Source organism: Sinohyriopsis cumingii, chromosome 1 (genome assembly GCF_028554795.1).
Source record: "Sinohyriopsis cumingii isolate HCF-2022 chromosome 1, ASM2855479v2, whole genome shotgun sequence".
Taxonomy (NCBI): Eukaryota; Metazoa; Mollusca; class Bivalvia; order Unionida; family Unionidae; genus Sinohyriopsis; species Sinohyriopsis cumingii.
Genome location: NC_142961.1, coordinates 84,134,628 through 84,161,285, shown reverse-complemented (window position 1 = coordinate 84,161,285; position 26,658 = coordinate 84,134,628). Strand labels below are relative to the sequence as shown.

The following is a 26,658-nucleotide window of genomic DNA, read 5'->3' as shown; positions in this document are numbered from 1 at the left end:
ATCATCATTGCCGTACTTATCGATGATTATTTTAACATAACCCGGGAAATGATTTCCGGTAAATATTTTTCAGATGAATTCTTCAAACGTGCGCTTGTCAACGATGGAACATTTCACGTGTTGATACATGCTATATTTTTTTCATCATTTAATATAATTTATTACGACAGTGCTGTCGCTGATGGTGATGTCTCTGGAAACGCTAGCGTTTCCCACAGTGCTATCATCGTCGGAAACACTTTGTGTTTCACTGTCACTGTCAATAAAATCACTGTCAGTGGAAATGTCGGAGACATTTTCATCTTCGTCATCACTGACAACAAAATCACTGTCGTCTGAAACATATTGTGTTTCCGTGGAAATGTCAGAGAGATCTTCATCATCATCATCGTACTTCTGGAAATTCGAAGATTTTTTGGACATTATTATGATATGATATTATTAATTGAAAGTCCTTGAAAAAATCAAAGATTTTTTACGATGGAAATCGTTTCACGATGAAAGTCCTTAGGACGAAAATCCTTTAGGATTTCACCAGCAGATTAATACTAATAGTTTCACCTCGTAGGTCCAAAAGTCTATCCTGCTGGTCAGTGACTTTAAAATTCATCCTTGTCAGCGTTGGATTCAGACACCGCAGAAATACTGGATTGATTGGCTCTTGCACAATCAAAAATCCAGGTGGTTCTCTAGGAGTAAATGAATACAATATAAACCCTTGCTGGGCTTGATTTGATGTTGTTGTGTCTATGCTGTAACTACCGTCGATTACGTCACACACAAGATTGACCGTGACGACATCAGTGATATTTACTACGCCTGGAGAAATATGCTGGCCATCACTGCTGGTGGAATTGTCAACGCTGAAGATAACGGGTTGTGGTAATATTCGCTTGTTGTACGCGGCAAGAATATCTGGGAAATATTCATCGATGACATCAGTGACGTGTTTTCGTAAGATGACTGGGGAAACGTATCTGGGAAACTTATAATTTGCAAGTTCAGCTTCGTTGATTTTAAGTTTATCTAATGCTTCTCGGAGAGCATGTAGACCTTTTTCGTTTTTTATTTTTTCCACAAGATATGTTAATCTATTATGATCTATTGGATCATGCCGGTCAAGGGACGACTTCAGTCTTGCTACCTCTTCTTCACTTCTTTTTATTTCGTCTCTTTCGTACTTGATCGCATCGACTATGCTTTCAACTGCTCTGCTGTTCAAAGTGTTCATGTAATTTGCAATTTTATTTAATTTTTTGATTTCGCTGATGATATCATCACGGGGGGCCTGTTATATCGCTGATATGTGATTGAAAGCACGAACATAATATCTTTAGTCGTTGATTGTGCAATTCACGATAATAATTAAATAGTTCAATAAGCTCCTCCTTCGAATAAAAAGTATATACACCGATCACATTGTATGTCACCTCCCAGCAGATTCTCCCAAGGGCATAAGTAAATTCAAATGCTGGATTGTAACCAGTTATATAAGTTATTGCCGGGATGATACGTTTATCTTCTTTTTCAACCTCCTCCGGGGAATAATGTTCTTTCCCTTCGTCAGTGATATAATCGGACTTTTTGGGTGCAGGTGCAGGTGGTGGTATCGCTGGTGGACTTTCTGGCCATCCTAATACTGTTCTGATTGAATTGTTATAAATGTCTATGTGGTAACCGGGTGTTGAGATTTCGATGATCGTGGACAACGTTGGCTCGTGTGCGATTATATTGATCTTTGCTTCTTTGGCGGTGACACACTTCATTTGACGCTGTATTTCTTTGTTGATTTCTTCTATCTGATAAGACCCTGTTGGTAACACAATGACGTTCCAATCTGGTGTGTTGTTGGTACCTTCGGTACTGGGTTTATTCTGATACGAAAATACAAATGAATTATTCGGCGATTGTCCGTAAAATGATCTCGACCTGATATTGGGCCAACTGTGATATACTCGTAATTGTGCCAACGCGATCTCGGTAACTGGAATTGCAGTTGGAAAATTAATATTAAACTCTGGTTGCGTCGAAGATATTGTTATCATTGATGTTTTTACTGGAGTTGTATTTGCGGCTATCTCTTGAAGTAATTCTGTCATTATTTATCTTCATCGTTTTCAAATTAAAATTCTTTGTGCGCTCGTAATCGTTGTATGCTGCTGCGATCAGCGTGAATTCAGAATCGGATATAACTGTATCATCAAGGCTGGATGATATCAACGAGGATAATTTCGAGTAGGTGCTTGTGGCCGTGTTGTTTAACTTTTCATATTCGTGTAATTTGGTTAGCGCGCACGAGGATATTTTTTTTGCAATTATATTAGCAACTCCTGCAATCGTCGTTGATGCTGAAATTGTGATTGTAATCGCGATTGCAGTTGTCACTGGTGTCAGCGCTGATAATAACACACCCGTGGATGCAACTACCGCGGATACCGAATACACTATTGTGTCTAGCACGGTTACATGCCGTTTGTATTTTTTTTATCTTTGTTGCGCATTTGTCAATAGTGTTTTTTAACTCTGACTGCCATTCGCGTACCTGATCGTATCTATATTGCTGAGCATCTAATGTTGTCGTTGATGCTGATTTCATTTTATTATTTTACGCGGTAACCAATTGAGGTGTTTCTGCGACGAATTCCAAACACCACCAGTAGGATGTTGCGGTTAATTTCTTGTCTGCGGCTTCAAGTATAAATATTTCTTCGGTTCCGCTGTTTAATATTACAGTTACAACCCCAGAATATTTATCGGTGGAATGTCTCCAGGGATATGTTGTGAAGATTTCAAATTTAGCGGCAGAAAACACAGACAGTCTATACACGCCAGTGGCTGTTGCTGTATATTTGATAGTATTATTTTGTCGGGACCATGTTGCGAATCCCGATGATACCGTGAATACGATGTTGGTGATATGCCCGGGGGTAACTCCAGTGGGGACTTTAATCAGACTGGTTTTGTTAACGATCTCAGGAATTCCTGCTACGATGTTTTGCTGTGTTTGTTTGATCGTGTTAATGTTATTTTCTATTATCTGAATTTGATCTGAAAAACTTTTTTCTGTTCTGACTACACCTAACCGGGTATTAATCTTGTTGATATCGTTGGCGTTATTGGTAAGATTTGGTATGATTTCAGAAAGTTTCATATCGACGACTGGAGGAACCCCAAAGAACTTATCCACGGCCTCATCAGCTTTTGCCAAGTTTCTTCGAAGTCTTGTAAACGCGCCCACGTGAACATCATACTCTGCCCGCAACGTGGTTAGTTTACCGTCAATGGTGTCTACATATTGTTTGTTTGCGGCATCTTCGGGACCTTCCGGATCTCTTAAAACGGTTATTCTATTTCCGTTCATGCTGAGTTCACCTGTCATTGTATCACCGGTCTTCGCTACACGTTCCCGGGCGGCTTTCTGTGCATCATCTCGAAGCGCCGCAATTGATATCAGTGAATCTCTGATTCTGCCGCTGTCAGTGAATACAACAATGTTGTCCGTGGTAGCTCCAATAACCCTGCGAATTATGTCATTCCACCTAATGTTACTGGTTTTTAGTTTGCCGTGCCTGTCCTGAAAAATAACAATCTTTGGTCGCATACTTTGATAAATCGATATCTTCTTTTTTTTCCTTGGTTCTGCTTGATCTTCCGTAAATATCAACCATTATTAGTTATGGGGTTGTTTAAATTTGGAAATCACATCTGTGGTGTATTCATGCACGACTTTGTGTGGAGGAATTTTTGGATTTCTTGAGATTACATCAAGAACGTTTAAAACCTCTTGACCACAAATGGGCGGATCAATCAGTGTTTGTGTTGGTAACGTTGACTGCCAAACTGGAATGTTGGAAAATCTTTCGACGTACCTGAAAAACTCAACTGGCGGTGCTAAACCGTACGAGTCAAAATAGATAATTCCACGTGGATCGATCACGTAAGCAACCCAGTGAGTTCCAGGACCTTCTTTGTTGTCGAGATTAATAATTCCGGTTTCTGTGCTATTCGGTCGTGCTGGTAATTCATCTCGCATAAATACACGTCTGAAATTTTTTATACGTAATTGTTTAACAGCATCAAGTAAATCAAAGTTGCTTGCTGGAAGCGTTTTTAAAACCGTTTTGGATACCATGATGCCGGAGTTCCTGGGAGTCTTAGACCGCGGCCTGTTTTTTTACATCCTGATCCTGATTTAGGTATTTGTTGCATCAAAGAAGCAAACTTACCAAATGGATCTCCTACGTTGTGCCGACTTATTGCATCAGCAGCAGCCTTGAATATTTGGGGGGTAAGTGCTTTTTGACCTCCTCTAGCAGCAAGCAATGGTCCCATTAGGAGTGGTGCTAATATATTTCCTCCTTGTTGGTTATATCCTTTTCCGACCGCTTTCTTAAGTGCCATTCCTGCTGCGGTTCCAACTGCTCCTAACGCTGCAGCTTTTTGCTACTGCTGGTGCTGCTGCGGCGATTATTCCTGGTATTGCTGCGAGAAGTGGAAATATTCCACCGGATTTAATCATGTCACGGACAGCTGTGGCAGTAAAATCAAGTCTGACTCCTTTTCCTGATGCTCTGGCTTTGTTAATTTGATTAAGCTGTGTTTGAGTAACCGATAACTTATTTTGACCACCATTAAGTTGTCCGTGTTTAAGTGTTATTGAAGTTCCAGATGCTGATGCTTGCTTTGATTTTAGTTTGTTGATCTGACCAGGGGACAGAGCGACGTTAGCATGATGATATGACATTTTATTTATCAGTGATTGATCTAATTGACATGTTTTTGAAAACTACATATTTTCCACCGCGGCATCGATGACTCTCATTCGGCCGCCAGCACCTTCAAGCAACATTGCTTTATCGGAAAGTATAACCGCGACGGCTCTGTAATTAGCTATAGCTCCTCTATTCACGGTAGCCCTGAAGTGTATATCAACGACAGACTGTCTGGTTAGATCAAGATGCTCCAGTGAGAAGTAATAGATTGGATAATGAGTGATAAAATCCAATTGTGATATTTGCAAACCAGTATCAATATTTAGATCACGCGCTAGATATTTTGTCAATCGTTGATATGCACGTGCAACCTGGTTGTATACCAACGACAGACTGTCTGGTTAGATCAAGATGCTCCAGTGAGAAGTAATAGATTGGATAATGAGTGATAAAATCCAATTGTGATATTTGCAAACCAGTATCAATATTTAGATCACGCGCTAGATATTTTGTCAATCGTTGATATGCACATGCAACCTGGTTGTTAGCAAAATTTAGCTTTATGTTCTCGGATGGTTCCTGATGTCCATTTATTCTCAGAGAAACGTTAGTGACACCAAGTTTATCAAATATCATATGCGAATGTGTTTGATCACCCACTCGTGCAACATCCTGAAGAGCAATGAAAATATGTCGCGGCGCGGCAACCCCCTGCTGTGATGCTATCTGCCATGTGAATATACCATTGATGGTACTTTGAAAACTATCTGTGGTTGTTGTAAGCCACGATAGCAGCGTTTTACCACCTTGATCCATAAAAGAAAGCAGTCGTTGTTCTTCGGCAATTGCAGGAGTCATTACCGGCATCCACAGTGATAGTTTTTTTATTAATACTTTACCAGCATCACCAGCTTCTCGCCATAGCGCATCATTGTCGTCGCCTTTTCTAACAAGCACGACTGTATGTTTTGCTCCGAAAATTACCTTTCTGACATCTCGGCAAAATCCAAAGATATGAAACAGCAGAATCGCACAACAAAATTTTCTACTATCTTCCCTCAACATTGATTTACGCGCGGCGAAACCCAAATTAAAATGTTCGTTAGCACCATGAACCACCGGATTCACATCAGCATCGGCATTGCCGGCAAAGTTTCTTGGTCATCTAATATTGTACTGATCACTGTCAGGATGATCAGAATTATCTTTGGCAAACATCATTGATGGACCAGCTGATCTTGTATAATCATCAGAATATCTTGCCAGACCAATTATTGTTGTAGCAACATCGACATCCTTCTGAATTGATCCAATATTTTTTCCATCAATCATGTAGATAGCACTATCAAACAAGGCCATAATTCCGTTATTGACAAAACCGATTTTAAATGCACCCGCGTAGTCTGTGTTATCCGTTTTTTTAATTTCACCTTCTACTTCAATAAACGCTTCAGCGGGCAGGAAATATCTACTGGTATCCTGAACCTGAAGTTCAATTCGTCCTCGTCTGTTTGGTTCTCGTGCGTCATAAGAATAATACTGATAATCACGCACTGATTCATTTTTAAGAACCGGTTCGTCTATGTCGAATGCTGGGTCGGATTCCCGTTTAAACATTTTATTATAAAAGTTATCGTCTAAAACGAAGACCACTTCCTGCGACCAAACTTGTATTCATTTGTTCAGGAATTTCGTTGACTAGCGCGGCTAGCTTTTGATTTGCAGCTTCATTTATTACTTTACTGACATTTGCTGGCATGTCTGCGGTGGCTGGTAATTTTACCGGCGGAGGTTTTATGCGTATCAATCGTGCTAGTCTGTCCTTGACTGCCATGAATGCTTTACCGGCAATGCTACCAACAGCGCCAAAATAGCTTTATCTTTAATAACATCCTTTAATAACATCAATGGCTTTCATGCCTAATTGTTTTGCAATCGGTATTGCTTTAGGTGCCATCCTCGCGAACAAACCCTTGACAACATCGCCTAATCTGTTTCCATAAGTCATCCTGTATACTGGTAGTCGTGAATTTACAACTCTAACCATGACTGGTCTACGATGAGAATTGTGTACTATCATGCTATTTAATTGTTATTTCTCTAATCGTCGATGAGCTCATCAATAAGTTCTCGATAGATGTGAGTATCCATGATGCCGCCGCGAAATAGTCGCTGACAGATATCAGCTGCTTCATTAATTATTTCCGGTGAGTTATTTCCGGCACGTTTTCCTCCTAAGAGAACTTCTAGCCGTGATACATCATTGATGATATTATCAGGACAAGTAATGTGACCACCAAGACCACTACCTGTAGCTTCATATAAGCCAAGATCTTCGAGAATATCAACATTTTTATCTGGATGTTTCTCTGGTGGCGGTGGATAAGGAGGTGGAAGCCCTTGTTGTCTACTTTTGTCAAGTTGCTTTATTGCTTTTACAAGATCTGAAAATTTTGAATCGTTAGATTTGACAGTTTTCTTGTCGTAGTATACACGATACGCCCACTTAACAAAATTGTCATCAGTCGTGGACTTATATTTCTTGTTTAAAACTTTTTCTTTGCTATATAAACCCTCTAACATCACTTCATGTAATTTTTCTTCTGGTGTGTTTTTAAGGACTTTAATAAAACCCGGATCAAATTTTGCAGTCAGTTCAACAATTTCCTTTGCTGCCTTGGGTGCAACAGCTTTGGCGACTTTAGTACCTTCTTCAGCGGTGGGTGGAGGTTGAGTAACAACAGTGGGCGGAGGTTGAGCTGCAACGATATCAGTTGGAAGCTCTCGTAAAATCTTTTTTGTTTGTTTGGTTCTTTTTGCAATCTTTTCAGTTTGCTCAGCGGTTTGTTTTAACACTGGAAGAATACCCTTTTCATCTCCCAATAAAGCTTCTTTGGTGACCGCCGCAGCCTTCTCAGTAGCTGTTGTAACAGGTTTAAATAATTCTTCTGCACCTGTTGCAAATTCAACTTGTGCCTGCTGCCGTGCTTGTAATTTTTCTCTGACACTATCACGAACAGGAAGAAATTTTTTTATTGCTTCTAGTCGCTCTCGAGCTAGTCTAGCAGAATGTGCTTCTCCAATGTTGGCCATTATTGTTAACTTAAATTTTTAATTCACAGCAGAAATCCTAAAATATTTACATGAAGCAGCAGAGAGACTGAGCCCGAAAGTGTTTCGTCGACTGTCCCATCGTCAAGAAGTATTTTTATAGTGAGTTATATTTGTTGAAATAACTTCTCTTGGTCAGCAGAGAAGAGTTATTTATCATAGTTTTCTGAATAGAGGGTTTATTTTGTGAAATAAGACCCTCTATCAAGAGTGTTTTCGATAGATGGTTCTGTTGGAACGAAATAGTTGGTGGGCTCAGTCTCTCTGCTGCTCCATAGATAGTTATTTACAGTGAGACAGTGTGAGAGGCTCTGATGGGGACCTGGTATGGCAATAACAACATTGTATAGATAGTTATTTACAGTGAGACATTGTGAGAGGCTCTGATGGGGACCTGGTATGGCAATAACAACATTGTATAGATAGTTATTTACAGTAAGACATTGTGAGAGGCTCTGATGGAGACTTGGTATGGCAACAACAACATTCTATAGTTATTTACAGTGAGACATTGTGAGATGTTCTGATGGGGACTTAGTATGGCAACAACAACATTGTATAGATAGTTATTTACAGTTAGACATTGTGAGAGGCTCTGATGGGGACCTGGTATGGCAATAACAACATTATACAAATAGTTATTTACAGTGAGACATTGTGAGAGGATCTGATAGGAACCTGAAATGGAAAAAAAAACACTAAATGGATAGTTATTTAGGAAATGTTGGAACTTAGTGACAAAGATTTTTTTAAGAGAGTGCTAATCATTTCCATTAGGTGTCAAGTGAGGCTACATTATATTTATTCATGCATCCTCAGTTATAACCAAGAAACGTTGCAGAAAAAGTAGTTTCAGCCTCATTCAAGATTATAGTGTGTGTGTGTGTGTGTGTGTGTGTGTGTGTGTGTGTGTGTGTGTGATCAGGATTTTTAATGTAGCTTTAACAATTATTCAGTCATATTGCTGTCTGCAGTGTGGCAGTTTATAGTGATGTCTTGCACTGAGGCAAATCATCAGGACATGCAAAGTTCACTGGACACCAAATGATACTATCATGTGGGCATATAGCCACTAAATCAAGGCACAAAAGAAACATGCCTCAGCAAATGTGTACTTCAATAAGCTATTCTGCCTGGGCCAATGATAAGAAAGCCCTTTGGTGCCTACCTCAGTGATCACACAGGATTGGTGGCATAAGGTTGCCATCTTTTCAACTCTCCTGGTGTTTGTAGGTACTAAACTCATGGGGTCCAAAGTTAATGTAGCATTCATGGTACAGAATAAAATTTACATTGTATAATGCTGGCATGCCTGGGATAGGCCTTGAGACATAAAACTGTTGTTCTGACTGTTCAGTCATTTCTGAAGTTTATGTTGTATTAATGGACACCGTACAATTTATTATGAATTCCCAGCAAGACTTACCATGATCTAATTACAAGCTTCCGCTCTTCTGCTGGCAATCAAAAATTTCTTTGCTACTTTATCAATTACAAACATAGTTCCTAGCAGTAAGAAGTACTCAGCAAATATGAATGTATTTTACAAGTGCTATAACTGACTTATTTGCCGGCCTATAAGTTTATACTTTTGACCTGAAAATATTGGCTTTATCTTATACTCCAACTCAACTTATAAATGGATTATGTCATTCAAATCGACTTATCATAGATGTGTCATTTTTTGTATCTAATAAAAATTTCTCAAAACATGCGTAAAATTAGTTATCATTATAGGGATGAGATTGTTTTAAAAAAATATAGGATCCGACATTGAGAAAGATTTAAAATATTTACATGATCATCGGTATTAAATTCACTTGAGATGTAATTGCACTAAAGCAGCATGCATTAGTAAATAGTTGCTTAAATTTGATTACATATATGTCTATTAGAACAGATAATTAGAAAATGAATAACCATGACAAAGAACAGATATTCCCAGAGAGAGAGAGAGAGATAGAGGTTCCAGAATGATTGTAATCTGTATTGTTTAGTTTCCTAAAAACTGTGATCTTGTTCATGTACAAGGGCATTACTGAATTCCATTTGCAATTAATATCACTGAGTTTTAATTAGGGTAACAATTCCTGAACCACATGACTTTGCAGTGTTTTTTACATGCAAATTAAATATGCTACAACTGTGGTCCCCTCATTTCCAGATGACACCTGTTTGAGAGCAAGATTTGGTAGATGATCAAATTAGTGAGGCTACCAATAGGGAAATGAGGCTACCCATAGGGTATTGTGAATATTGTACTATGTAATGCCAGAAAATATCAGGTGTTTATTAAACTAGTGACACCTTTTGTACTTGTGGACAGAACTGTCAGAGTAATTTAAATGAAAAACAAGCATGAGCAAAGACCAAAGCCAAATGCTGCCTATGTACAGGAAGTGTACATGCAGAGTCTCAAGTAAAGGATAATCTTTTTTGTTGGGAATGGAGAGGTTGTTGTACTTGCAAAGAAAATCACACAACATGCCAAATGGTCTAACCTAAATGGAGTTTGTATGGATATAAATATTGTGAATATTTAAACTTTGAAACTGAAGAAGAATGGTATGTATTTGAATAGTTTCCATTCACTATTTAATTTAATTTACAGTATTTTCTCTTTGAGAAAACCTTTATCTAAACAGGGGCAGTAAGGTACAACATAGCATGAAGAAGGTCTCTCTCTCCCCCCACACACACAATCGAGGCATATTTTATTCTGATCATAAGGTGAAAGAAGAATAATGTGATGGAATACATTTGCCTCTCCCTGAAACCTCAAACAGCATACAGTAATACCATTAATATTCATGAAACCGAAGTTACTATAGTTTCATTCAACACAGTATAGTGAATTTTATCCTATTTGTAACTTGGTAAATTTTCAGGTCAGTGTCATTATATGTAGCTAAAAGTACCTAATTCACTTAAGATATTTCGTGTGAAATGAATTAGGCACTTTAATTAAATAATGCTGACCTGAAAATTTACTAGGTTGCAGACAGGATAAAATTTTCAATGCTGTGTGGAATGAACTATAGTGAAAAGATGAAGCATAGGTATTCATCTGGCCTCCTTTCATATTTAGCATTGATTTATATGTGGATGAAGGATGGAAAAGTTACAAAATTTGCAAATTTGTCTTACATTCTGCATTGATTTCACAGCCAGCAAATACAGTAAACAAATAACTGTCAGAAAAATGAAGCTAACTACAAAAAATCTATGCTGACACCTACACCAACAACAATGGCAATAAAGTCATATTGTGACATCTATGCTTCACAGACCAGAATAAAATCATTTTTATTGGTTGTAGTAAGAGCACTGTTATTTACAAGGCTGTTTTCAAGCTTACCTTGGCCTTAACAGTGTCTTCTTGGAACTGTGGACAGACCAGTGCATTGATGGTAACTTCCTCAAAGTCATCATACCGCTTGGCTTCCACCAAATCTTTGCAGAGCTGGAAAAGACCACTATGAATTGAAAACAAAACTCCCACCAAATCCTTAAAGAGCTAGAAAAGACAACTATGAGTTGAACAGAAACCAAACTTCCACCCAATCCTCACAGAGCTTGAAAAAACAAATTAAATTAGCAACCAAACTTCCACCAAATCTGTGCAGAATTGGAAAAGAACTACAAACTGAACACCAACCAAACCTCCACCAAATCCTTGCAGAACTGGAAAAGATAACTACAAACTAAACACCATCCAAACTTTCACCAAATCCTTGCAAAACTTTCACTTTACAGAGTAGGGAAAGCTAACTATAACTAGTGATGGGAATCAGTCAGAAATTCATAATTGATAATCGGTTCCACTTAACCAACTGATGATCGATTATAATCGGTTACTAAGAGCAAATTTTAATTTTTGTTTGTTATTCAGTTTTATCTTTGGTCAATAGTTCAAGATGTTAGTAAATGTACAGGAGTAATCTGATAATAATATTACATTTTTGTCTATTGTGTTGTGTGTTATTTTTGTTCTACATCTTTGTTAAATGAACGCAACTTTTTATGGCTGATAAGTCATGTGCAACTGAAATACTGCTACAATCCCCCAAAATCCTTTCAATCATATGCGATGTGTCTATAATTTTAAGTGCAGAAGGACATGGTTTTCTTGTTTGTCATTGTTTACAAATACTACAAATAATACTGCATTTAAAACTGAAACAAATCATCAAAATGTGCTTAAATTTATTAACTCAACTATTTAACAACTGGATCATGTAATAATGGCTATATGTTCCTAATTATGAAATTTTGCACCTATGAAATATCATATGGTTTTATATTTGTAGTTGTAAAGGGAATTAATAAATTTCAGGTCAACTTTAGTGGCTTGGAGTTTTACTTTGTGCTTCGCATACAACTAAAAAGTAGTCTCCCTTTACACATAATCGATTATGGAGTTTCACAATCAATTATCTTATTGGTTCGCTCAACCAATTGATGATCGATTATAATCGATAATCGGAACAACACTAACTATAACTGAACACCAACAAAAAAATCCACCAAATCTTTGCGGAACTGGAAAAGACAACTACAAACTGAACACCAATGTAACTTCCACTCTCCTAGACTAATGTCTGAAATCTAAATAAAACAGTTTTGTGACCATGCAAATGGAAAACAACAATTCTGACCTGAATTTTCGAATTAAGATGAATTAGGTTGCAGATTTAGATAACAAGAAAAATAATAAAATCTGTATACACTTCTTGTATTTCTGATCAAAGGATGAGAAGGAATACAAAAAATCTGTTGTGACAGCAGTTATTTAATGGGAAAACTGCCAAATTTGGCCATGCTGAGTTGCAAAACATTCAGTAACTCCTTGGTGACAATTCAGCATGGTTTACTGAAAATGAAGTGGTGAAACAAATAGCTGGGGAAAAATTGAAGTCATTATTGCTGGAAATATGAACAAAGAATCTCTGATATCACATCCTTAGAAATGGAAAGATCTATATGAAGTATACAATTTCTTCCAGACAACATGTATCACTACTGACTCTGAAGCCCTTATTAATCACATTTATACGAATAAGCCTGAAAATACATCAGAAATACCTGCACCATTAGTGACCACTATCAATCAAGCATGTGTCACTAACCATTCACTGCAGTGGTCCAAAAAAATTCCATAAACATCTGGAATTTACATAAAGAGACTATAAAAGATTTAATGACGAAGAATTCAAAAAAATGATCTGCATCAAGAACCACTTGACAGTTTAGAAAATATTAACATTTGCAAGGTTGCTGTCAAAATGTTTTATAATCTTTTCAGCAAATATTGAATATTCACATTCAACTAAAAACAAGGCATGTAAAACAGAAAATGAAATTAATCTGGCTTTTCCCTGTAATCTCTAATGATATGCACACAAGAGGAAAATTTCATAAACTCAAACACTGGGAAAAATACAGGAAACAGGAATGCAGTTTTGATTGGAACAGCCAAATAGGCTACTACAAAAAAGCCATTGCAGGAAGTAAAAAATCTAGTAATGTTGGAAATATCTAAATGAACTATCAAAAAAGTCACCAGTATTATCAAACATAATGACCATACAGAAACTTCTATGTAGGACATTGCATATTCATTCAGCAATTTTAGTAAGTCACAGGTTAATTCCCAAGAAAAAGTGAGAAACTACAAATTATAGAAACATTTACATTGGACTATGCTACAGAGCATGAAATGTACAAAACATGAGAAAACCTAAATGTAAACAATGCTATAAGAATTTATTCCCGAATACCTAAATTGTCTGTACATAAGGAATGACAAGAATTCTGGCATTAAAAATTATGTCAAACAGCTCTAACTAAAATTACTGCTGTATGATTGAGTGAAATGAACAAAGGAAACCTAACTGGAATTGTTTACTTGGATTTTAATAAGGCATTTCATCTTGTTCATCACCCCTATCTTGCTGTCAAAACTAAAATGCTATAAATTTCATGACGGCACTATCCAGTACTTAGTTTCATATATACAAGACATAACACAGTGGAATGATCAAGTTGACAAGGTATATAAAGCTGTAAATAAAAACATTACATTACTTTCTAAGATAAATTTTAAAAAATCCTGTGGAAACAAGGATACTCTTATAATGCTTATATTTTCCAGCTTTTTGACTGTTGTGTCACTATTCAGGGAAATTGTTCCAAACAGTACTGTCAGACTTTTAAAAAAGAGCAATGTAAATCATACCTGAAGAACCATCTGATGCACCATGCAAGCTTCACTTCCAAGAATTGAAAAGGCTAATTTATCTAGAAGGACTGATTACCAAATAAGCATTTAAATCATACAATGAATTGCTTCACAGTATCTTTAGGAATTATCTGCAACAAAATCATCTGAATATGGATTAAGATTTGTTTGTCATTGGAATCTTCAACTTCCCAAGCCAAAGTTAGAAATAATTAAAAAGTCACTGCAAAATTCAGGTGCATTCATATGAAACAATATTCATCCAAGCATCGAAATGAGTGATAATCTAAAAGTTATTTAGAGAAAATTTTTTTCTTACATGTTTATCAACTTCTAGGTTTTGTTATAATTCACAGATACTTAATATTAGGTTGTATATAATTTTTCCATATTCTGAATGGAAGACTGCAAGGGAGAGTAGCACTGTACCAACTGAATTTATTTTTAAAAAATGTATTATATTATTATTATTATTGTTATTATTATTATTATTATTATCATCATGTATGACAATACTTAATTACTTTACAGCATTAATAAATGCCATTATTAACTTAATAATACCAATCCAGTCTTGTTTATCTTTTATCCAAAACTTCCAAATTTAACTGACTGATATGTAAATTTTTAAGGACCCTAGGGCTCACTTCTGAAACAGTAAGAAAATCCCTGAAATCTACAAGAGCAATCTAAATGGTAACTCTGACAATGTATTTGTATGATTGGATGTGATGTTACATTATTTTTCTCATGATGACAAAGAATATTTTCTCTGTTCTTCTTCCTATGGCTTACATTCATAAAGATATCCCACAGGTCTTCTATTGGCACTTTGTCCTTGTATTGGTCCCTCTTTCTGATAGAATCTGAAATAATTAACAATGCAAAGTTAAGAGCTATATCTGAATCACACCCAAAAATGGGCACTATACAATGTTCACTCATTATCATGCAGTAGCTGGGAGCCATGACCACCATGTAAGGTGTATTTGTGTATTTGTGTTTATGAAAGATGGAGGTGGTAGGAAAATGGATAAAGAAAATGCCAAATCAACATAATAAAAACTGTACTTTTGTACATAAAATATGTAATTGTCATACAGTGTTTACTGTACTTATGTACATAAATATGTAGTTATTATATAGTGTTTACTGTACTTGTGTACATAAAATATGTAGTTGTCATATGTTTACTGTACTTATGTACATAAAATATGTACAGTAGTGTTTAATGTACTCATGTACATAAAATGTCATTGTCATATAGTGTTTACTGTGTGTAGTATGTGTGTGTATGTGATTTGGATTTTTAATGTAGCTTTAACAATTTTTCAGTCATATCGATATGATGTCTGCAGTGTGGCAGTTTATAGTAATGTCTAGCACTGGGGCATCATGCCGCAGACATGTATCATGATGTCCCACCCAGTCACATGATCCTGACACCAGGCCAACCAGTCCTAACACTAACCTCTTAATGCCAAGCGCCTACTGAGGCAGCTGTTAGTACCATTTTTGTAAGTCTTTGGTATGACTCGGCCGGGGATCAAACCCACGACCTCTGCATCCGAGGTGGATGCTCTAACCATTTTGAAAAACAAAAAAATGCTCACAATAATTACGAAGTAAATATTAAGTTTTCATATCTGTTCTTGTAGTAAAATTAAAGTTGAGTTTAAAGAGCACTCTTGAATTGTGTATATTCCGTATTACAACTGTATGGTGGCAATGAGTCAATTGGAATTGTGTTGTCAAGCTTATCTCTAATAGATTGAACTTTGTCACTAAAGAAATCTGTAAGCAGGTCCGGAAGGTCAACCAAAGAGAATGTCATCTGGGTATGCATTTATTCCTCACATTAGCTTGTTCTTAATCTCAAAGAGATATTTGCACTTGCAACTTTCGGTGGTCTTAGTACAGTAGTAGGCTGATTTTGCAGCATGAACTATAAAGATTCTTCTTAGCAGCTTAATAGATCTGCTTATGAATAGTGAGGCTGGTGGAAAGACAAATCTTTTAAGCTTACAGCATTCTCTTTTAACAGTGTGAAGCTAGCCCCTAACACTACCATACCACAGAGAACACTTCTGATTTGATAATCTGCACTTGGTTGCTGGAACAAGTTTGTCAAGAAATAAATGCAAGGTCTTCTTGAGCTGTATTGCGGTAGGAATGAAACTGTTTGGTTTGCATGGATGTCATGCATTAGTCTTCTCTTAGTAGCAAACAAGGTTAGGGACTGATATGTTGAGATGGCATATGATGCCAAGGTGATCTGAAGCAATTGCATGGGACACCAATGAAGACTTTAAAATATTATCATCAGTTCTATGAAGAATCCAGTCTAAAATGTGACTATGTTTATGGGTGGGTTGGCTAACTGACTGTTTGAGGCTGAAAATGTGAATAGAATCAAGGAGTTTTGATGTGTATGGATTTCCAGGACAGTCAAAGTGAAGTTGAAATCTCCAAGAATAATCAGACTGCCATCTACCAAAATTCCATGCTCCAGAAGGTTAGGAAACTGGTCCAAATGAGAGATTACGTTAGCTTTTTCTTTTTCAACTTGGAGGAGGGTGGGCAGCAGAGGCAAAACAAAACTGAGTGAGGTTTGGAACAGTTCAAATGATGTGTGTTCACAATTGAAGTTATAGTGTAGTTAAGACAGTGAATTATGGAGTTCTTTGCAATGACAGTAATTCCACCTCCACAGGAGTGGCATGGGAATGACCTGACGGAATAACTAGGGAGGTGTTAGGGCCACACATTTTGACTCATCACTTGATATTTTAGCCATGTTTCTGTTAGGAAAAACGACAATATTCTGACTGTTAATAAAGTTAACTATTTCTGTGAGCCTTTCCAGTGGACCTACTGATAGGTTTCAACATCAACTTTTGATATTAAAACATCTTAGCTGGGTACATTTGAAAAGAGTAATCAAGTCCATCTGTTGGTTCATATACATGAACATTTCTTTTAGTCAACAGGAAATCAGTATTTAATCAATACATTATTCCTTCTTGCAATGTTAACATCATCATTATCATCATTAAGAGGCTGAAGTACAAGAAAGAAATTACTGATTTCCTGCTGAAAGTATATAAGGTCTTTAGAATGAGAAATAAGTGAAAGCAACAAGTTTAGTAAAATTTACAAATACTTTATTTTTCTAAGTAAAAAAATAAAAATTTAAGTGGAACATACAGTATTTTGAATTAAATCCCAAATAATCCCAAATGTTCAGTCACAAGCCCAAAAGTATAAAATATTCCAAATTGATTTCAATAGTCTGGTGATGATGTACCAAGTTTTTGATGTATCACAATAATATAATCCAGAATGTCTTTCAATGAATTCACCATAATCCCAAAGTAGTGTTTTAGTTCAAAATGTCAATAAGCACTTTGTTATTCCAATGAATAATTTAAACAAATGATTCATTTCAATTACATCTGAAAACAACAGTAAATGACTGTAGACTGAACATAAAATAGGAATAAAGACACTGTTAACAAAACCAATATAAAACCAATACTAATTTCACTTCATCTAAGGCAATAAGATACCCAGGATATGTGTCATTTAAATGGAAACTTCCATCATATTGTAATCAAGTTGACTTCCAGAACACTGTACATTTGTAAATTAGGTTAGGCCTTGAACTCAAAGCAAAATAAAAATCTTTAAAAAAAAATGGCTAGTAAGGAAGGCCAAAATTCTACTTTCAATCATTAAAAATGGATCAAGCACATAATATAAATGAAATATACAAAATATACACTCATTAGGCTCACACTCACACACACACACACACACATTATTTCAGATCATGTAGCATTTTAAGTACAGGTTGGAAAAACTAAACATTTCATTTTAGTGCACTCACCAAATCTAGAACTTTCCAATCCTTTCTTCAGAAGGCGCTCTTTAATAACTTCCTTTCTATATTTATAAGTTATTCCACTTGTTAAAATTGTCCCTGAAAACAAGATTACAGTGCAAGAATTTATACATGATTTTACTGTGGCCCAAGTGTATTTGATATTATTCACATGACTTAACACTTATGAACAAAACCTATATATATATATATATATATATATATATATATATATATATATAAAACACCAGTTTATCTCAAGTCTGATACAAATGCTTTCTCAAGATAAAGGCATAGATCTCTGACCTAAGCTTATCCAAGATTCATTTGATGTAAACTTATTACCTAGTTTTACTGAAATTTGATGCAAAATGTAGTCTCTAGAGAGGAAACAAAAGCACAGTCAATCAGATGTAAGATTACCTCATTAATATTTAATGATTTCACTCTCAAATGAACCTATTTAAGATCTTGATGATAAATGCTTATATTTCATGCTATCAAAGCATGGCACACTGAGTATTAATTCATTACTCCCTGGAGATTTTAGTCATTTGCACCTGAAATACATGTAGGAAGCACATTTTGGGTGCTACTTCTGAATAAGCCCCAAGAAATCTGCTTCCAAGGGATTTTCATTTATACTGATGCCTAGTTAGTTATTCCAAATCCCCAAATATCCTATTTTTTTCAATGGTTCACCTGACTGTGCAGTTCAGACCAGTCTGCCTTAGATCTGAGGCCAAAAGGTCTCAAATCCAGACACAAAATCCAATTCTGACAACAGGTGAATGTTGGTGTAAAAAAATTGGGTCTCAAAATATACATTTTTCCCTCTGTATTTTGTAATGCAAGTAGTAAATCCAGTTAATTGTAAAGCTACATCTGTCTACCTTTCTGTAATACCACCACTTTGCTGTAACTTAAACGACCTTGACAGAGTTTGGAAAGTAGGGTACATAAACATGGCACCTGTTGTTAATGAGTTAACAAGCACAGGCAATCTTAAGAAATTTCATCTTTTTAATATGTGGTTATTTGGCTCCTCATCTGACCTGTCTAATATCTTGATGACTGAAGTCTATATTTCATGTTTGATCAGACAGGATAAAAAAACATGGCCTCCAAAGTGGTAACAGGTTCAGCCAATCAGATGCAAGGTCAACTCATTGATATGCATGGGTCTTGTTATTATCAAACTAACAAAATTGTCTGATATCTTATTGATAAAAGTCCATAAATTCGATCATAAAGATGGCATCTGTAGTGGCAATAGGTCAGCCGGGCAGATTTGAGATCAGCTCATTAATATGCAAGAATCTTTATCCATATCTGACTTGTCCATGATCTTTATGATATAAGCCTGCCAGTATATTCCATGTCTGATCAAAACTAAATCAAATTATGACTTTCAAAGTGGTGACAAGTTCAGCTTATCCAGTATAATGTCATCTCATTAATACACATGCAGTCTTGGTATTATTGAACTCATTAGCAATTTTAATGATACAAGCCCATCATGAAAGTTTCATCAACAGCAGAAATAAGACCCCAGAACGCTAAGAATCTCAGCCAATCTGAGGCAAGATCACCTCATTAATATGCATGAATCTCACTCATTATCAAACTTGTAACAGGTCTTAAAGTCACTTATTCCAGGTTTATGATCAAAATTGAATCAGAAATGTTGCCTCCAGATTGGTTACAAGTAATATTGCCACCAGACTGGTTACACAAGTTCTATCACCTCCAGAGTGGTTACAAATAATATCACCTCTAGACTGTTGACAAGTAATATTGCCTCCAGAGTAGTTACAAGTAATATTGCCTCCAGAGTGGTTACAAGTAGTATTACCTCTAGATTGTCTAAAAAAGCGGTTACAAATAATATTGCCTCCAGAGTGGTTACAAGTAATATCACCTCTAGATTAGTTACAATATTGCCACCAGAGTGGTTAAAAGTACTATTGCTTTCAGAGTAGTTACAAGTTGCCTCCAGAATAGTTACAAGTAATATTGCCACCAGAGTGGTTACAAATACTATTGCTTCCAGATTAGTTACAAGTAATATCACCACCAGAGTAGTTACTAGTAATATTGCCACCAGAGTATTTACAAGTAATATTGCCTCCAGAGTGGTTACAAGTAACTGATGAGAGACAACAGATGCATAGCCATACCAATTTTTGCAACTTTTGCACACACACATGCACAAGATAATTTTAACTCTTTATTGTTAAGTCATATTTTTTTTCAACCCTTTGTGGCATGAATATATAACTAATATATTTTGTGAGAATAATGAATACTGTGGGGCAGTCGAACAGTTATTCATCAGCTTTTGCAAAAGAATATGATCAATACACTGTCACACTTTCTCAAAACATTTTGAGTAGATACTCAATACAAAATGGTGCTTTTCCAGAAAAATGTAATTAATATCACATCAAAGATTACATCACAACTCGTTTCAAAAATAGCTCTGATGAAACATTTCTGAAAGTTTAGTGATGTACCAATACTCAACCTTAAGCAATTTATGAAAGCAAGATGTGGGTTGCAAAGTCTGACACCCAACACAAAGGAAATTTTTTATTACATTTTCAGTTAATTGATAAAACCCAGGAAATGACAATGCTTTTAGGAAACTAATGGTTTAGAAGAGTCAGATGAAAAGTCTTAAAAAACATTTCTTAAGTCAGAAAAAGTACTTGTTGACAAGTAATATTGCCTCCAGAGTAGTTACAAGTAATATTGCCTCCAGAGTAGTTACAAGTAATATTGCCTCCAGAGTAGTTACAAGTAATATTGCCTCCAGAGTAGTTACAAGTAATATTGCCTCCAGAGTAGTTACAAGTAATATTGCCTCCAGAGTAGTTACAAGTAATATTGCCTCCAGAGTAGTTACAAGTAATATTGCCTCCAGAGTAGTTACAAGTAATATTGCCTCCAGAGTAGTTACAAGTAATATTGCCACCAGAGTAGTTACAAGTAATATTGCCACCAGAGTAGTTACAAGTAATATTGCCACCAGAGTAGTTACAAGTAATATTGCCTCCAGAGTAGTTACAAGTAATATTGCCACCAGAGTAGTTACAAGTAATATTGCCTCCAGAGTAGTTACAAGTAATATTGCCTCCAGAGTAGTTACAAGTAATATTGCCTCCAGAGTAGTTACAAGTAATATTGCCACCAGAGTAGTTACAAGTAATATTGCCACCAGAGTAGTTACAAGTAATATTGCCTCCAGAGTAGTTACAAGTAATATTGCCTCCAGAGTAGTTACAAGTAATATTGCCACCAGAGTAGTTACAAGTAATATTGCCACCAGAGTAGTTACAAGTAATATTGCCACCAGAGTAGTTACAAGTAATATTGCCTCCAGAGTAGTTACAAGTAATATTGCCTCCAGAGTAGTTACAAGTAATATTGCCTCCAGAGTAGTTACAAGTAATATTGCCACCAGAGTAGTTACAAGTAATATTGCCACCAGAGTAGTTACAAGTAATATTGCCACCAGAGTAGTTACAAGTAATATTGCCTCCAGAGTAGTTACAAGTAATATTGCCACCAGAGTAGTTACAAGTAATATTGCCTCCAGAGTAGTTACAAGTAATATTGCCTCCAGAGTAGTTACAAGTAATATTGCCTCCAGAGTAGTTACAAGTAATATTGCCACCAGAGTAGTTACAAGTAATATTGCCTCCAGAGTAGTTACAAGTAATATTGCCTCCAGAGTAGTTACAAGTAATATTGCCTCCAGAGTAGTTACAAGTAATATTGCCTCCAGAGTAGTTACAAGTAATATTGCCTCCAGAGTAGTTACAAGTAATATTGCCTCCAGAGTAGTTACAAGTAATATTGCCTCCAGAGTAGTTACAAGTAATATTGCCTCCAGAGTAGTTACAAGTAATATTGCCACCAGAGTAGTTACAAGTAATATTGCCACCAGAGTAGTTACAAGTAATATTGCCACCAGAGTAGTTACAAGTAATATTGCCTCCAGAGTAGTTACAAGTAATATTGCCTCCAGAGTAGTTACAAGTAATATTGCCACCAGAGTAGTTACAAGTAATATTGCCTCCAGAGTAGTTACAAGTAATATTGCCTCCAGAGTAGTTACAAGTAATATTGCCTCCAGAGTAGTTACAAGTAATATTGCCACCAGAGTAGTTACAAGTAATATTGCCACCAGAGTAGTTACAAGTAATATTGCCTCCAGAGTAGTTACAAGTAATATTGCCTCCAGAGTAGTTACAAGTAATATTGCCACCAGAGTAGTTACAAGTAATATTGCCACCAGAGTAGTTACAAGTAATATTGCCTCCAGAGTAGTTACAAGTAATATTGCCACCAGAGTAGTTACAAGTAATATTGCCTCCAGAGTAGTTACAAGTAATATTGCCTCCAGAGTAGTTACAAGTAATATTGCCACCAGAGTAGTTACAAGTAATATTGCCACCAGAGTAGTTACAAGTAATATTGCCACCAGAGTAGTTACAAGTAATATTGCCTCCAGAGTAGTTACAAGTAATATTGCCACCAGAGTAGTTACAAGTAATATTGCCTCCAGAGTAGTTACAAGTAATATTGCCTCCAGAGTAGTTACAAGTAATATTGCCTCCAGAGTAGTTACAAGTAATATTGCCACCAGAGTAGTTACAAGTAATATTGCCTCCAGAGTAGTTACAAGTAATATTGCCTCCAGAGTAGTTACAAGTAATATTGCCTCCAGAGTAGTTACAAGTAATATTGCCTCCAGAGTAGTTACAAGTAATATTGCCACCAGAGTAGTTACAAGTAATATTGCCACCAGAGTAGTTACAAGTAATATTGCCACCAGAGTAGTTACAAGTAATATTGCCTCCAGAGTAGTTACAAGTAATATTGCCTCCAGAGTAGTTACAAGTAATATTGCCTCCAGAGTAGTTACAAGTAATATTGCCTCCAGAGTAGTTACAAGTAATATTGCCTCCAGAGTAGTTACAAGTAATATTGCCTCCAGAGTAGTTACAAGTAATATTGCCTCCAGAGTAGTTACAAGTAATATTGCCTCCAGAGTAGTTACAAGTAATATTGCCTCCAGAGTAGTTACAAGTAATATTGCCACAGCTATGATTTTAGCAATGGGTAGACCTGATAAATCATGTACTGTCTGAGACAAATAAAGATAAACATGAACAAGACTGAGAATTAGTAACATTCAAAATACTTCTTAAGGATGAAGCAGATATAGATTACTGGGACCATTTGTTTGGAACACTCTCAAATAGAATACTGGACCCAATTATATGCAGCACCCTCAAATAGAATATTAGGACCAATTGATTGAAATACTCTCAAACAGAATATTGATAACAATTGTTAGCAACACTCACAAACAGAAAATTGGGATCAACTGTCTGAAACACCCTCAACAGAATATTCGGACCAATTGTTTGAAGCCCCCTAAAATAGAATATTGTGATCAATTCTTTGGAATACTCTCAAATAAAATATTGTTACCAATTGTTTGGAACACTCACAAATAGAATATTGGGAAAAATTGTTTGGAACACTTAAACAGAATATTGGGACGAATTGTTTGGAAGACTCAAATAGAGAAATACACCAAATCTTTGGAAAATTCAAACAGAATATTAGGACCAATTGTTTGAAACACTCAAATAGAATAATGGGGCCAAATCTTTGGAACACTCAAACAGAACATTGGGAACAGATGTTCAGAACACTCAAATTGAATATTGGGACCAATTGTTTGGAACACTAAAATATAATATTTAGACCAAAATGTTTGGAACACTCAAACAGAGTATTGGGACCAAAAGTTACAGTTATGGGGTTAATTACTTTCTTAAATCTGATGGGAAGACAAAGAATGCTCACTATCCACAAACTCTTGAACTTCTTCAAACAGCAAATGCTTGGCACTTTCCAGAAATTCATCTATCTTCCCCTGTGATCTCAGCAAGTGACACTTCTGAACCAATAACTCTTGCTCCTGTAATGTGATAAAATTAAGGTAAACTTCCATATTTTTTTCTTACTGCATTCTCAACTGTATTTATCAAATATTCCATGTAAAAAGGTTTATTATAAAGGTTGATAAATGCAAACGTATCTTTTAAATGGAGGTATTAATGTCTCTAAAGAAAACCATCTGAACAGTGTGATATATTAAGTGTTTATGGTTATTGTGCTACAACCACCCCATTAAGAGATGATGAAAAATGCTGAAATAGAACTCTTCACTGGGACTTTAGAACTTTGTTATATATAGTGTGACCTCACTGTAACACACTCCATTGTATCATGAATTTGGATATAAAACGATTGAGGCATGGCTCCTGAAATTTCATATCCATGTATTTTTCTCATGCATGAAAAAAAATATCCTAAAAGTAAACTATCATTTTGGGGAAGAGATCGTGTATGAGTTCTAATATAAGACAATTGTGTTGTGGCTCCTGAAACATGGTATATTTTATTTTTCTTGTGAATGGAAAAACAAATTTTCTTCTTAAAAATATGAATAATAATGTGTGAAAAGTTTATTATAATTTTGAGGAAGAGATTCAGAAGTATGAAAATTAATGTGTAAAACGTTTATTCAGGGATCATGCTAGGCTTCACCAATTTCGCAAATTGTGATTTATTTCCTTTACTGGCAACAAAATATACCAGCTGGTGATTTTTTCTGTGACAACATTGATGGCTGTTTAACTTGTATATGCAATCTTGAATTTGGAGTGGAGAAATTAAAATGTACCATGAAAGGAAGCTATCGACTTGGATATAAAATCCACTGGAATCTACTGTTACATAAACAAATGGTTTGTTCATAAAGACAAACCATGTTAGCAGTGCACTGTTATATCATAATCCGCTTAAGCTGACACCTGGCATGCTGTATGCTGTGACCCACTCAAATAGCTACAATCTACCAACCTTTGAAGGCAGGAATAGGAACAACTACAATCAATCAAACAACAGCTAAGATTTGTTAAAATGTATCCAGAAAAATAGTTTTGTTGCCAATTCAAAATAAACTGATTAACTTTGTTCTGTACAAATACTAAGCAGGGAAAAAAATCAGTCTCAATAAATGGTCTACAGTTATTTGATGTTGCTGCAGGAATACCTAACAGGCATTTATTTGGTCCCCCAAAGTTGTTTTACAGCCATGATTTCAATAACACATGCACACTTCATCAAAGCAAGCCAACTACAATCTTCAGTGAAAAGTAAATCAGCTTTCATCAAAGGATGATCATCACCAAACTTAAATATATGCAATGGAATCTGAAGGACTGTTGAATTTTCCAAAATTAATTGGAAGACATTAAATTTTTTCGTTTTTGCAGGAAAAATATTTACGCTCATGTTCACTACAAATGGCAGTATAAAATGCAAACTAAATTTCAATCTTTTGAAACCAAAGAAATCTGGCCATCAAGTTACTTTGTAATTTGTTCATGTTTTAATTTCCCTATGAACAGCCTCATCCCCTGGGTAGCCTCTGCAAGATGATAGCTGTCTCCAGCTGACCAAATTCAAGGCTAGTTTAAGTATATGTATATGTAGCATGTAATCAACTATAGCCAAGTACTACTGGATATAATATCATAGTGAAATGTTTAATGACATGTGTTTGTTGACTATGGGATCAGATTAAATAATGTAGATATACTGTGTGAATGTAAAAAGGTTTTTCCACAATCAAAGTGATTTAGAATTATACAGTGAATATATAGAGCAGTATAACTCTGTTAAGGGCTGTACCATTTAAACATCCAAGCAACCCAGTGAAAGGAGTTTTGTACAAAAATATCTAGTAAGGACTGTACCATTTAAATGTACAAGCTACCCGTGGAAAGCAGCTTTTGAAACAAAATTTCTGCACATTTCCTGAATTCTTTCACAATCAATAAATAATTTCTAAATTATATCTTTGAGTGACCACTCATATTAGAAGCTGCCTTCCTCTGGATCAATTTGCTTTCAATTACTGGAACAGCCCCATTATCCAGACTTCGAATTGGATTGTAAATTATTGGAAAAGTTACACAGAACCAATACTGTCTAGGAAACATAATGTAATTATAGGTTACTGCATTTGTATGGGAAAATATGAACAAGTTTTTAGAATGGAAATACTGCACAACCTTGAGAGTGAGTGCAGTATATCCATCTGACAAAATGAGTTCATATTTTCCCATATAAATGCAGTAACCTTTTTATTATATGCTCATTTTTTTATTCTACCTAATGCTTAATTATATTAACAAAATACACTACAAGAAACAAAGTAACTGAATGTAAGCCGCATTCCAAACTAAATACACAAGCGCAGATTCATCATTACACAGCTATAACATTATTACTGTGCACATAACTCTGCCCAGATAAATTTGAACTTAGTCGCGCGCTTGACATAACTTTCAAAAGATAATGGCGTGTCTAGTTAAAATTGAAATTTGGAGTCATATTGTGAATGAATGCACATTGCAACAGCTTTTCCATTTGATCTGGAATGAATAGATTTTGGTACTTTTTCGATTCTACGAAATTTCGTGATTATGGACTGGATTTATATGTGAAAATTCCACATGAAATACATCGGATTGAAGAAGCGAGGAAGAAGCATGTTGACATTTGCAAATGTGTTTCTGTTTCTGTCAGTGAATATTTGAAATCATAATGTGAGAAAA

General features: G+C 35.7%; 1 protein-coding gene across 3 annotated transcripts in view; it reads right to left on the bottom strand.

The window, feature by feature from the left end:
• LOC149807257 (general transcription factor 3C polypeptide 3-like) overlaps positions 1-26,658 on the bottom strand; it is a 152,567-nt gene that overhangs the window by 62,594 nt on the left and 63,315 nt on the right. For all 3 annotated transcript variants that reach the window (XM_089964112.1, XM_089964106.1, XM_089964115.1), the window contains exons 16-19: positions 23,834-23,948; positions 17,954-18,046; positions 14,860-14,930; positions 11,182-11,286 (exon numbers count right to left, since the gene is read on the bottom strand). In XM_089964112.1, coding sequence (XP_089820238.1) covers positions 11,182-11,286; positions 14,860-14,930; positions 17,954-18,046; positions 23,834-23,948 — 384 coding nt within the window. The remainder of the gene's footprint in view (positions 1-11,181; positions 11,287-14,859; positions 14,931-17,953; positions 18,047-23,833; positions 23,949-26,658) is intronic.